Genomic DNA, 13,216 nt, shown 5'->3' with positions numbered 1-13,216 from the left:
ACATGCTTTTTTTCTAGTTACAGCTAGCACAAATGGTGATGCTTAGCAAGAAAGATTTGCTCAGCCTGTCTCAACTGACTTAGTTTTCATATTAAATAGAAAACAGTCTATCTTGTAATTGGTACCTAATAAAGAAGGCATAGATTACAGCCTGTGACCTCTTTTCTGCTTTTTGATGTAGAAAGAAGGTATGAAATGTGCATTAGACTTTTTTGCTTGGTTTGAAGCTCAGTTTCAAGTTCAGATCTTCTCTGCCTTGTTTTTTTGCTAAGAAGGTCCCTGGGAACTGACAGAATTTTGACACCAGAAGCAACAACAGTGACACCTAATCACTTGACAGCAGAGGCAGCTCAAATAAATTCAGCCTTGGATTTTTTTTTAAATACTTATTTACTCAAATCAACACAAGTACTAGACAGGAAGATTTAAGAACCTGGTCCTTCCATTGAGCTTGGACAGATCCCATGACACATGTCAGGACCCTGAATAAGTTGTAAGCAAAAGTACACTAACCTGCTTGACATTCTTGATCCTGTTACAAAAAAGAATAAGCATTCCCTTAATATTTTTACACCACTTTTATATAGGACAAACATGGAAAGTAGTTCTCAGATTGCGTTCCTGCATGGGAGAGCACAGGAGAAAGCGTAATATGGTGGGGAAAGAGCTAGTAGCAAGTTAGCTGGAATTAAAGTTCACCCAGTGGAGCAGGAGATGCTTTTTTCTATGTCCTCACTCAGCTTCTATAGCACATGAGTTAGCTATGACTATAGTGCTCTATCCTAAATTATTAAATGTGCAGATATGTTTTTACAGACCAAGGTTATGTTAGACACCGGGCACAGAAGACTGGGTAATTGGCTTAACTGATTTTGCCTCGGGTAGAGTTAATTTTCTTCATAGCAGCTGGTATGGAGCTATGTTTTGGTTTTTTGACCAAAACAGTGTTGATAACACAGGGATGTTTTAGCTATTGCTGAGCAGTGCTTACACAGAGTCAAGGCCTTTTCTGCTCCTCACCCCACCCCACCAGCGAGGAGGCTGGGGGTGCACAAGAAGCTGGGAGGGGACACAGGCGGGACAGCTGACCCCAACTGACCACAGGGATATTCCATACCATATGACGTCATGCTCAGCATATAAAGCTGGAGGAAGAAGGAGGAAGTTCAGAGTTATAGCATTTGTCTTCCCAAGTAACTGTTATGCACAATGGAGCCCTGCTGTCCTGGAAATGGCTGAACACTTGCCATGAATTCCTTTGTTTTCTTTGCTTGTGCGTGCAGCTTTTGCTTTCCCTGTTAAACTGTCTTTATCTCAACCCATGAGTTGTCACACTTTTACCCTTCCAATTCTCTGCCCCATCCCACTGCGGGGGAATGAGCGAGCGGCTGCGTGCAGCTTAGCTGCCTACCTGGGTTAAACCACAACATTGATTTAAAAGACTTTACTATCTGGTCTGACAGGGGGTTGAGGTCGGGCTCGGAGGAAGGTGATTGAAGGTGTTTCCTTCATGGAGCAGGCCAGGGACTGTACCATTTCAGATGAAAGAGTAAATAACTGTTGGAAACTTTAACAACAACTGTGCCTGCCTTGATTACTGTGCCCTTCTACACGTGACATGTCCTTACTTCCTTCCTGAGGATGACGTGGACCAAAACTTTCCCTCTCCCAACCTGCTTTTGCCACCAGGCAATTTAATGATGTGGAAAAGCAACATTGCCAGGTTCAGTGTCAGTGTTGCGGCACGGTAAAAAGCTGTTCTGCTTTGTCTTCGGCACTCCTTTCACCAGCTTTCACTCTCGGATACATTTGATCTAACTGCACTTCTTATCTTCCAACTGCTCCTCAAATGACCTCTTGTTAGGACTATTTAATACTAATGTGTCTTCCTGTGTCGTGTAAACTTTTTTTAAAACTAGAATTTTAATGAGCAGAAGAACGGCGCAGCTGTATGATAAAGCTTTCATTAGAGGATTCCTTAATAGAACCCACTTCCAGTCCTTGATTGCATAATCAACCGCTAATGAAACTGTCTTGGTAACAAGAGCTACTGTGTATTACATCCTCTCCCGAGACTAAGTGGAAAGACAATTGTACCAGCCTGAGAGGACTATTGATTGTTCACAGTTTGAATTTGATTGCCCTTACGGGGAACTAAACAAGAGATCATCTTCAGCTCTGCTAAATGGATTTTGTTTCCACTGAAACTTATTGGTTCACTTTCATACAAGGCGTTCGGGGGGCAATAAACACAGGGAGCGTAATCTCATTACAGATTTCCTGAGTCTGCAAGTCTGAAAGCAGTGATCACTGTAAAACAAATGACGGCTGCTTAGTCCAGGTCCTCTACAATGTGTCTGTCTTTGTGTTTAAACGAGGTGGGAGCTCTGAAGGGACACCCCAGCCCATTGCGTGTGGCTTGTCTCGTTGCAGGAGGGAACCCCAAAGGGAAGTTCGCTCTGGGACTGGTTCAGAATGAATGGAAGGTTTATGTTAAAAGGCCTCTAGATCGGGAAGAGCAAGATGTTTATCATCTGAACATCACTGCCACGGATGGCCTCTTCGTAACCCAAGCTGCCGTGGAAGTGACCGTCACTGACGTTAATGATAATAATCCAGTTTGTGAACAGGTGAGTTAGCAACACCCACAGCAATCGACTTGTGTTGAAAGCGATGGTTTCCCTATGGGCGTCCCTGCTGTTTACAGGTATTCACAAGCGATGCCCATTTTCATCCTTAAAGTCTTAGTAGAAAAATTCTGGAGTCATCTGGGAGAGGAGCAGGATAAAGCAGTCTGTGAAGCCAAGACTGAAGGATAATGGTCTAGTAAAGTTAGCAATGGAGTCTTGTCCACAGCCACCTTAGCTGGCTTTAGAAAAAATGAAGCGTTGTGAGGTGGCACTGGGCAGCCACTCCTCCCCTGCAGAAAAAATGTGCTTTCCCTTCACAACCAATGTGGAAATGTCTTCAATCTAGTTTAACCCCAGCCTTCCTGAACCTGGCAGATGCCAGAGACCCAGTGGAAAAGGCAGAAGAATGTAGCTTGGTCTCATGTTGTCGGGCATGCATGCAGTGTGGTCTGACCAGCTTTCACAGTGCTGCCTGTCTCTTATTCTGTGGAAAGGCAGTGTGGGGAACTGATATTGCTGCAATAGAAAGGTCTGTCTGAAAGAAAAGACATGATGAAACCCAGAGTTCCTTAATATTACTGCTTACAGAATCTTTTTTTATATATATCTGTATACATATACTCATATAATTCCCATGATTACATTATCACTGATGGACCACTGTCATTGCAAGCACCACTCTGGGGAATCACAGTCTGTATCTCCCTCAAACGCTGCTGGATGAGGTGATAAAAACAGTTGTCTTCGTTAGCACACTCATCAAAGTTTCCATTTCATGGGTGTTGATGAAACAAGCGGAAGATAGAAAATGAGACCACACTTAACACCTAAGATGAACCCTATTAAGAGTCATAATTTGGCTTTGTTTCTGTGACACCTCAAAACTTAACAGTGATTTGAATTTCCAGGAATGTGTTACGTAAAGGAAAATTGTTTCCTATATAGAAAGATGCACTACAGAGAGTTTAAAAAAAAGGTTCTGCGAAGACTACAAAATGCTATTACATCATAGCTTACATTTCTGGTTTTGTCTCTAGGTTGCATACACAGCACTGTTTCCTGAAGACATTCCATCAAACAAAGTCATTCTTAAAATCAGTGCTGAAGATGCTGACATTGGGTCCAATGGTGACATTCGCTACTCTCTCTATGGTGCTGGGAACAATAAATTTTTCTTAGATCCAGAAAACGGTAAGATGACAACTGAATGTTTCCGAATAGCCTTCTTAATCCCTTGACATCAGTGAGTGCTAGTTTCCTTAACTAGAGTTAGGTTAAACTTGGTTATCAGCTAGTTGTTCCAGTTATGGCAGGCATGGATGACCACTTCTGAAGTGCTGGTGGTAGGAGGGAGAAAGAGGGACGTCTTTGTTGGCCAGGTTGAATGTTGTAATCAGAACAGGGGATACCAACCCTTTTGTTTCCCTGCCAGACCTCAAGTTAGGTCAGAGATGTATCATAGAATCATAGAATAGTTTGGATTGGGAGGGACCTTTAAAGGTCATCTAGTCCAACCCCCTAGCAATGAGCAGGGACATCTTCAACTAGATCAGGTTGCTCAGAGCCCCGTCCAACCTGACCTTGAATGTTTCCAGGGATGGGGCATCTACCACCTCTCTGGGCAACCTGTGCCAGTGTTTCACCACCCTCATTGTAAAAAATGTCTTCCTTATATCTAGTCTGAAACTACCCTCTTTTAGTTTAAAACCATTCCTCCTTGTCCTGTCGCAACAGGCCCTGCTAAAAAGTTTGTCCCCATCTTTCTTATCAGCCCCCTTTAAGTACTGAAAGGCCGCAATAAGGTCTCCCTGAAGCCTTCTCTTCTCCAGGCTGAACAACCCCAACTCTTTCAGCCTTTCTTCACAGGAGAGGCGTTCCACCCCCCTGATCATTTCTGTGGCCCTCCTCTGGACCCGCTCCAACAGGTCCATGTCTGTCCTGTGCTGAGGGCTCCAGAGCAGGACGCAGCACTGCCGGTGGGGTCTCACCAGAGCAGAGTAGAGGGGCAGAATCACCTCCCTCGACCTGCTGGCCACGCTTCTTTGGATGCAGCCCAGGATATGGTTGGCTTTCTGGGCTGCGAGCGCACATTGCCTTCTCGTGTCCAGCTTTTCATCCACCAGTACCCCCAAGTCCTTCTTGGCAGGGCTGCTCTCAATCCCTTCATCCCCCAGCCTGTATTGATACTGGGGGTTGCCCCAACCCAGATGCAGGACCCTGCACTTGGCCTTGCTGCACCTCCTGATGTTCACACAGGCCCACTTCTTGAGCTTGTCCAGGTCCCTCTGGATGGCATCCTGTCCCTCAGGTGTGTCAACCACACCACTCAGCTTGGTGTCATCTGCAAACTTGCTGAGGGTGCACTCGATCCCACTGTCTATGTCATTGATGAAGATATTAAACAATACTGGTCCCAATACGGACTCCTGAGGGACACCACTTGTCACCAATCTTCATCTGGACATTGAGCTGTTGACCACTACCCTCTGGATGCGACCATCCAACCAATTCCTCATCCGCTGGACAGTCCACCCATCAAATCCATACCTCTCCAGTTTAGAGAGAAGGATGTTGTGGAGGACCGAGTCAAAGGCCTTACACAGGTCCGGACAGACGACATCTGTAGCTCTTCCCATGTCCACTGATGTAGTCACTCCATCATAGAAGGCCACTAGGTTGGTCAGGCAAGACTTGCCCTTGGTGAAGCCATGCTGGCTGTCTTGAATCACCTCCCTGTCTGCCATGTGCCTGTCCTGGAATCTTTTTGATACAGAAGAGGAGAAGATGCCAACATGGTCCTTCTTCACCTTTGGGCTTCACTTCTTCCACCTTGGTCTAGATATATTGGTATTTAGACCCTGTAAAAAAGACATTCCTTTTATACGCAGATTTGGGGGGAGAAAGAATATCAGTAATGAATTTGTGGGCATAGTGGAGTGCTACAAAGGTCTTGTACATGTGGCAGTTGGTCTGGAAAAAGATACTGATCTCTACTAAGATCTAGATTTTATGGTTGTTATGAAGTAAAGCTAAATAAAATCATTTTCCCATGAATAAAAATCCCACCCCTCTGTTATTCTTAGGAATTTGGTTTCCATAATGATAGGCTAAGTCCTTCCCTGTGCAATGCCTCCTCCGTCTGACTAACAGGAGGCAACGCCCGCTATTGCCGTAGCGTTACTGATGGAAGAGGAGGTGTTTGGAGATCTATGCAGTGTGTTGAAGGGGAAATATTGCCCTCTTCAAGAACAAATTCTGTATTTAACTGCAAATTACACCCTTTACAAAATTAACCCAAAACTTATCTTCCGACTAGTAGTGGCTGTTTGCTGATGTGGCAATGTTTGGCCGTTGTTTATTTGTGCAGTGGAAAATGGATCATGGGTGAAGCTCTCAGTCTGAATAAGCTGGCTTTTCATTGCTGTTAACGTTTATTGTGATACCCATCTCTGTATGAGAATAAGAAGTTTGTTTCAAACTAAATGCCGGAGGTATCTACAGGAATTCAGAGCCGGTTGGAGATTGCTTTGTGGGGAGAAGAGAGAGGGATGTTGATGTTATTCTTGAATGGTAGCATTAGAAAACTAAGAGTTCATTATGGCCACTGTCATCAGATTCAGGATGTGTTTCTGTGTCTAGGAGTTTATAAATCTTGAGAGTAACAGAAAGACAGACTTGGAAAAACACGGTGGTGTTCATATGGGTGAAGTTGCAGGCCGTTGAAGGCCAACATGAGTGGCTTGTCCTCCCTGCACTCATATTGGCAGCTCACTTTCTTGAGTAAAGAGGAGTGAGAAGTGACACTACTGTGAGTTTTAAATCCATTCATTGGAATAAGCAAGGTTGATTTTTTTTCTCTTTCCTATTCCTGTGAAATACATGTTTTTGAGATACTCGCACTATCTAGAATTAGTGATGTTGCTACAGTAGTAATGATGGCTGCTGCTTTTAATCAATTTTAGGTGAGCTGAAATCCTTGGCCCCTCTTGACCGAGAGAAAATCCCTGCGTACAACTTGGTTGCCCGAGCCACAGACGGTGGTGGCAGGTTTTGCCAATCAGAAATCCATCTTATTTTAGAAGACGTTAATGATAATCCACCAGTGTTTTCATCTGATCACTACACTGCGTGTGTCTATGAGAATACAGCCACTAAAGCTTTGTTAACAAGAGTCCAAGCCACTGATCCTGATGTCGGTAAGTGAGTAATGCTGCAAACAATAATTAATGTTCAGGAAAACTCTGTGGGTTGGTGGAATTGCAATACAGATTAATTGTTCTGTTGCTGCCTTTCCTCATTCTTTCCTTCTTTTGCTTCTGCACCCTCCCCATTTTTCTCTCTTCTGTTTCTTTACGTCGAAATGCTCATGGCTGAGCGTGACATGATGGTGTTACAAACAGAAAAGCATTGCAGCAGCCACAGAAGCATGTCATCTTTTATTGTCTTGATCGGTGATAGCTATGTTTAGGGGTAAATGAGAGTTTTGGAGGTAAGTTCCAACTTTCTTCCTCCCATGGTCTCACCTCTTTTCTTGAGCCATGATTTTGAATACCCATGCCTCTATTTATGTAAATAATATAGTTACATGCCATAGGACCTATACATGATTAATCACAGCTTTTCTAGAGTTTTGTACTGCTGTAACTCCCATTTACTCCAGCTGGTTACCTTAGCATAAAACTATTGTTGTACCCTATGAATGTACATTATAAATGTTCTGGTTATTTAACTGTGCATTCATTTAAAGTGTAATAGTTTATTATATGAGGACCTTAACCTTGAAATCTAGGCCCAATTACAAGTATTTAAAGGGGTTTTTTTGCATAACACAGTGGTAAAACCTACCAAATATCAGATTTTTTTTTAGCTCATTCACTTCAGTTGGAATAAATAAAGCCCATAGTTTATTTTTCCTTCCTGTGGTTTTGGAGATGTTTTGTAAAAAATGTGGCCTGAGTAGCTTCACATAAAAAGCAGACCTTTCATTGAATGAAAAAATACTTCATGCTAAAATCTTTTTTGTTGAAGTACAGTGCATGCTGAAAGTCTCAGTTGTTACTAAGGCTGATGATAATGTAAATATACGGGAATAGGTAAAGGAGCAGCAAGCATTCATTAATGTATCTATGAAGAGCTGCATTATATGCCTTGGTTGAAAAATCACAATTAAAATTATGATACTGTCCTGCAGTGAAAAGCCAATTTACTGGTAGTAAACTACTGAACAGTCTGAAGACCCAGTGTTGTTTTCCACTGTTGTCTTAATTACCATTTTTCTCATATGTGAGATGACATTCAAGGAAAGAGGGGAGACAGAAAGAATTAGAATAAAAAGTTGTCAATAAAAGTTCTTGCTGGCACCAACTTTACATAGTAAGATGGTTAGCAATGAAAAAAACCCATGAGCTAATTGCTACATCTTCCTTCTGAAACTAGGTAAGTTAAAGGGAGGAATGCATGTGATGAATGAGAAAGGGCTATGTACTTCCTTAATGATTAGACCTGAAAATCAAACAAGACATTATATGAAAGTGACTCTGGTCTCTAAAACTGGATTTTATATTAATTACTGTTCTATTAGTCCATACTAAAATCACTGATTCCCTGTTGCTGCATAATGAATGAGTTCAGGTAGTGTAATGTTCCCATCATAGAGAAAAATGTATTATTGATATTCCTGATGGGCTATGATATTCCTGTAAGGTTTTGTGGAGCATTATCCTGAAAACATCAGTGGAGCCACTAATCATCATACAAATCAATTTTTAACATTCAGGAAACATCTTACGATCAGTCTTACAGTTTGCCCATTCTTCTGCTTTGGGCTTTGAAAAGCCATGTACTGTAAGGATAGGCGTATCAGTATAGAAGCCATTGAGATAAAACTTGAGAGAAGTCAATTTGTGATCTGCAACTAAACACAATTTAACATAGAACTGAAAATATTGTGGTCAGACAGGTGGATAATTAAGACAATTTCCAGTTAACAGGAAAATAGTGTTATATCTGCCTTATGCCTTTGATATCTCTTGAAGTTCCTGAACTCATAATATCCTGGGAAATTTCAGGACTGGAACATAAATTGTTGTTTAATATAGTCGTAATTTGGATACATGCTTAGAAACTAGCTGTACCAGCTGGACACACTGAAGGAGAGACATGATTCTTCTTCACAATATTCAACAGAAGAAAATGGCTTTAACTGTTTAACTCCAGTAGCACACAAGTTCATTTTACATAAACTCTCCATGTAGCTAGGTATCTTAAATTAAATGATCACTTGAAGGGGAGAGAATATACATACGTCCCTTTGTTAAGACATATTAGTAACTTTAATATAAAACAGTTCTTTCTCCCATCCTGCTTCCTTTGGAAATTCTTAATATTTCCACAAGATAGTATTTTCTACTAACTTACCACCATCAAGTTTGGAAATGTGCAAACTAAGAAATGAAAGAGAAATGCTGGTTTTACAGTTTTTTAGAGAAGTTCACAGGGAGCAGTGGATGTTCCACCTCCCACTGTCTTCAAATCAAAGTGCCAAAACTCCATTCTGTTCAAATTAAGGCACAAGAAGAGTTGGAGTGAATGCTGACGTGCAATTATCTGAGCAAACCCATCAGACAACTACAATATCAGCCCATTTCAAAGGAATTAGGGTCATGCTAGAGCAGCAATACTGAGAAAACCTACATGGGACTTTGGAGCAAGCACGACATTAAAAAATAGATAAACTTCAAAATAAACCTGGAGCCCAAACCTGAGCTGCAGGTGCATACTCATTTCCAGTGCTGCTCGTGTTTTCTGCATGCATACAGTGTTGTGGCCTCGCTTGCAGAATACGAGAATGAATGACAACATGGTCCAAGCTCAGCAGTGCTTTAAGTGATGGTTAAATCCTGCCTCACTTGCAGCTTCTTTGCCTTGTGAATGACCTCCATGCTCAGGCCTGTTTCCGTGATGATTGATGGTGTAGTCTACCGAAGGCAAAAGCACTTACTGCACTAAATACGAACAGTGCGTCATCTGTCCTTCTGCAGTCCTCTTCATCACCACTGGGCCATCGGCACTTCCACACCATCCACATTTGTAGTCAATTTAGTGATTTCACTGACCTAGTGAATTTTTTCTGGGTTTGTGATGAATGTGGGGTTCTAATTTTGCTCAAAATGGGAACGACCTTGTCAGCCAGCCTTGTCTTGCTTGCCACTGCTGCCTTCCAGCCCCTGCATTATCCTATGGTTAAAGCCATGGCTGGTACCCGCTCGTGCAGATCCTCCCCCATTCCATGCACAACCAACCAGTACAGATGGACTAGGTTGTCTTGGAGCCAGCACCTTGTATTGCATGCAGTCAACATGCAGGAAAACACAGACGTGTAAGCAGAAAAAAAATTGGCAGGAGTGGCCTTTATTTGGTTGCAAAGAGTTCCCTGCAGTGCACAGACCTCCCTGCCCTGTCCTCAGCTGTCCCTCAGCCCCACACCCCTTCTCCAGCCCCAGGGCCCACACAAGTACATTGCTCAGGAGGTGTGGTGACATGCAGCCTGCAAGGAGCCAGCTGGTGCCCAGGTTACGGTCTGGCTAGCCAAGTCTAGGAGTTTCTCAGAGACACAATTCAGACTGATCTGGTTCTTCCTTGAATAGCGGTCACATCTCAAACAGCAAAGGCCCGCACCCGCTCGGTTGCCCAGCCAGGCAGTCCTCCTTTGCCAGCTGCCCTATTCTTTGACAAAGTTTCGTCCGTGCCTTGTATTTGTCGCAGTTCACGGTCCACTTCCCAACAGGAATGACCCTTGCCCCATTTTTGCGGCATGTACAAATAGCAAATGAGTCAGGAAGGGCCCTCGGTGTGGGCTGAAGGTGAGGACCACAGGGTTGTGCGTGGTGACAAGCCAGAGGTGAAGCACTTTGGACAGCCTTGCTAGAAACATATCTCCTGGCCTTGTGGATACAGAGGTGTCATGCTGCAGGGTTCACAATCACAGAATGGTTGAGGTTGGATGGGACCTCTGGAAGGTCATCTTGTCCAACCGCCCTGCTCAAGCAGGGCCACCTACAGCAGGTTGTCTAGGACTGTGTCCAGATGGCTTTTGGGTATCTCCAAGGATGGAGATATTCCCTGAGTGCTGTGCAGCATGGGCACCCCAGGGGCCTTCTGGGAATAACCAGAGACCTGCACTGTGGATACAGACAAAAGCATAACATCCTCACCATGTCCTGGCAGAGCAGTGCAGGCAGGCAGCAAACCCACGCTGATGCCCTCTCTGACTGCCAGTTCTTCCAAGCTGGACATAATTCAGAGAATAAGAATTAATGGCAGATGAGATTTTGCAGCAAGTGTAGTTTGGGAAAATATTCTCCCATATCTAATAGCAGATTTAATCACATTGAGTAATGCAACCTAGAAAAATAATAAGCAGTGTGCTACTTTTTTCAAAGCATTTTCTCACTTTTGTGCATAGGATGCCCAGAGTTACAGGTTCTGCAGGGTTCGTAGCCTCACAGCAGAACACAGAACAGTCTGAAGTTTATTCGTGAGTTCCCAAAAATCATCCAACTAGTTTGGGAGTGGAGAGATTTCAGTGATGACCCTGGTTTTCTGTTCTTTGTTCTCTGTATTTGAAGCTTTGGTACTTAGGTAGGTGTGAGCAAAAAAAATGAGTGTTGAAACCCTAATTCAGGGAGCCAGGATAAGACTTGGGGGTCTCCCACAGATAAATTTATACATTCAGATTATACAGATCAATTGTGATTGAATTTGGTTGTGTTTTTTAAAGAGTTATATAGAGTTAAATATTATTTGGACAAGATTTATGAGAAGGATTCTGTAGTTATCTGATTAGTGCATTTGTGTTTAATGTGGAATATTTAAATCAATCAAGTCCCTAATCAATCTGGTTCTTGGTGTGGGGAACTAATTATTCACCTCTTCGCACGAAGTGGAAGAGCTGCAGCAGAAGGGACTCAGCCCTTCTGAGGAAGCCATTTGACCTTCTCACTAGGAGACATCTGCTCCCTAACCCCAGCCTTCTCCACCAAGAAGTACGTGGGAGCAAACTGTGGCCCGTCATCTGCCCAGTGACCAGCTGGGGAACCTGGCGAACTGGGGGAAGGAGTGCCATTTTCTTTCAGCTTCTGATGGGAAGTTTCATCTTGGATTTCAGAGAAATCTGTGACAAAACTGATATTTTCCCTGCAAGGTTTGCTCTCCGTGATTTTGATGTTTCAATAAAGACTTGGTTTGTCAAAAAAAACCAAAAACAAACCCTTATCACGTGCACAGGAAATAAGAAATCTCTTTTCTAAGGAAGAATGGTAATATAACTTCTCCTTTTAGGTTTCAGTCAGTCCAGTCTGGCGTGTACCTACCTCCAGGAGGGTGGTGAAACAACCATACTGTATCTTCTTTTTCTTCTTGTCCTCTCCTTGTGTCATTGAGAAAAACGAAGAAAGCATTAAAACAATAAAAATGAAATATCTATCAGAAATGATGACAGAGGAACATAGATAGTTCTACAGGGTTTATCATTTGTTTGTAGAAAGTGGCATCGAGGTGCTGGTGAGCACAGCACAGAAAAAAATCACTCCGTTAGGTTGTTCAGTGGGTCACCGTTTTCAAGAACACGTGCATGGAAGTAATGAGTACAGACTGCAACCTTATCAACTGTGGGCTTTGCTCTTGAAGGAATTTGGGCAGCCGAGCCTGTTGCACACACTGCTGGGCCACACAGCTGGGCTTGGGGAAGGGTAAAGTGCTGCCAGGTGAGATTGCAGAAGTGTCAGAAAGGAGTGCCAGACAGTCACAACTTGATTAAAGAGCAGTTCTCTGAATTATGTATAGTGGCAAGTAACAAAATAATAGAAATGCTGAAGTAGATATTGGTTTTGGCATTTACTGGCAAAGCCAGTATACAGCAAACCTTTGCATGTTTGTTTTTGTTGGGCGGGTCCCTTAAAATGGATCTAGAAACTTTTGAGGCATTCAGGATCTGAAAAAGAAAACAAGGATTGAAAAGTGATTAAGAAGAATAACAGAGGTAATAGGACAGAAGATTTACTAAAACCCAACAGCTAATAGGTAGATAACTTTGGCAAATGACACCAGCACTAGCTAGATGATATTTCTTGATATTGTCTGAGTTTTTGTAAAATAAATATTACAAGATCCTTTCCAGAGGTTCCAGAGGTTCATTCTCTTTAAAACATGGAGCTTCTTATATTTTTACCCACGTCTTTGCCTCACTGACTTTTAAAATAGTCCAGGGGTTAGTGCACTAATGCATGATATGGAAGACCTGAATTATTAATTCCTTTTTCTGCAGCTATTCAAAACAGCATTGCATAAGAAAGGGGTTGGAGTGGAAGTAGGGCATCCTTTCCACTGTCACTGAAGTTGTTTTGAAAAAGGATTCAGGAATCAGCCAAAGTCAAAAAAAAAAAGACATGAGTGAGCATTGCTCTGTAGCCTGGTGGGTGATTGTGCCTGTTCCCCAAGGCTTATTCAATGAAAAGTAATAGTCTATGGCAATGTGCCCTTGTACTCCTCCTTCCTGGAACAGCGTCCTTACCATTAGACCTCTGTTC

The 13,216-nt window shown here is 42.8% G+C and overlaps 1 protein-coding gene across 1 annotated transcript in view; it reads left to right on the top strand.

Moving 5' to 3' along the window:
* Window positions 1-13,216, top strand: part of FAT3 (FAT atypical cadherin 3) — a 355,517-nt gene that overhangs the window by 284,984 nt on the left and 57,317 nt on the right. Inside the window, exons 12-14 of the mRNA XM_075140169.1 lie at window positions 2,434-2,630; window positions 3,668-3,821; window positions 6,593-6,826. Coding sequence (XP_074996270.1) covers window positions 2,434-2,630; window positions 3,668-3,821; window positions 6,593-6,826 — 585 coding nt within the window. The remainder of the gene's footprint in view (window positions 1-2,433; window positions 2,631-3,667; window positions 3,822-6,592; window positions 6,827-13,216) is intronic.

Source organism: Calonectris borealis, chromosome 1 (assembly GCF_964195595.1).
Source record: "Calonectris borealis chromosome 1, bCalBor7.hap1.2, whole genome shotgun sequence".
In the NCBI taxonomy this organism is placed as follows: domain Eukaryota; kingdom Metazoa; phylum Chordata; class Aves; order Procellariiformes; family Procellariidae; genus Calonectris; species Calonectris borealis.
Note: the sequence above shows the minus strand (reverse complement) of the source record. Positions and strands in the feature narration are given on the sequence as shown.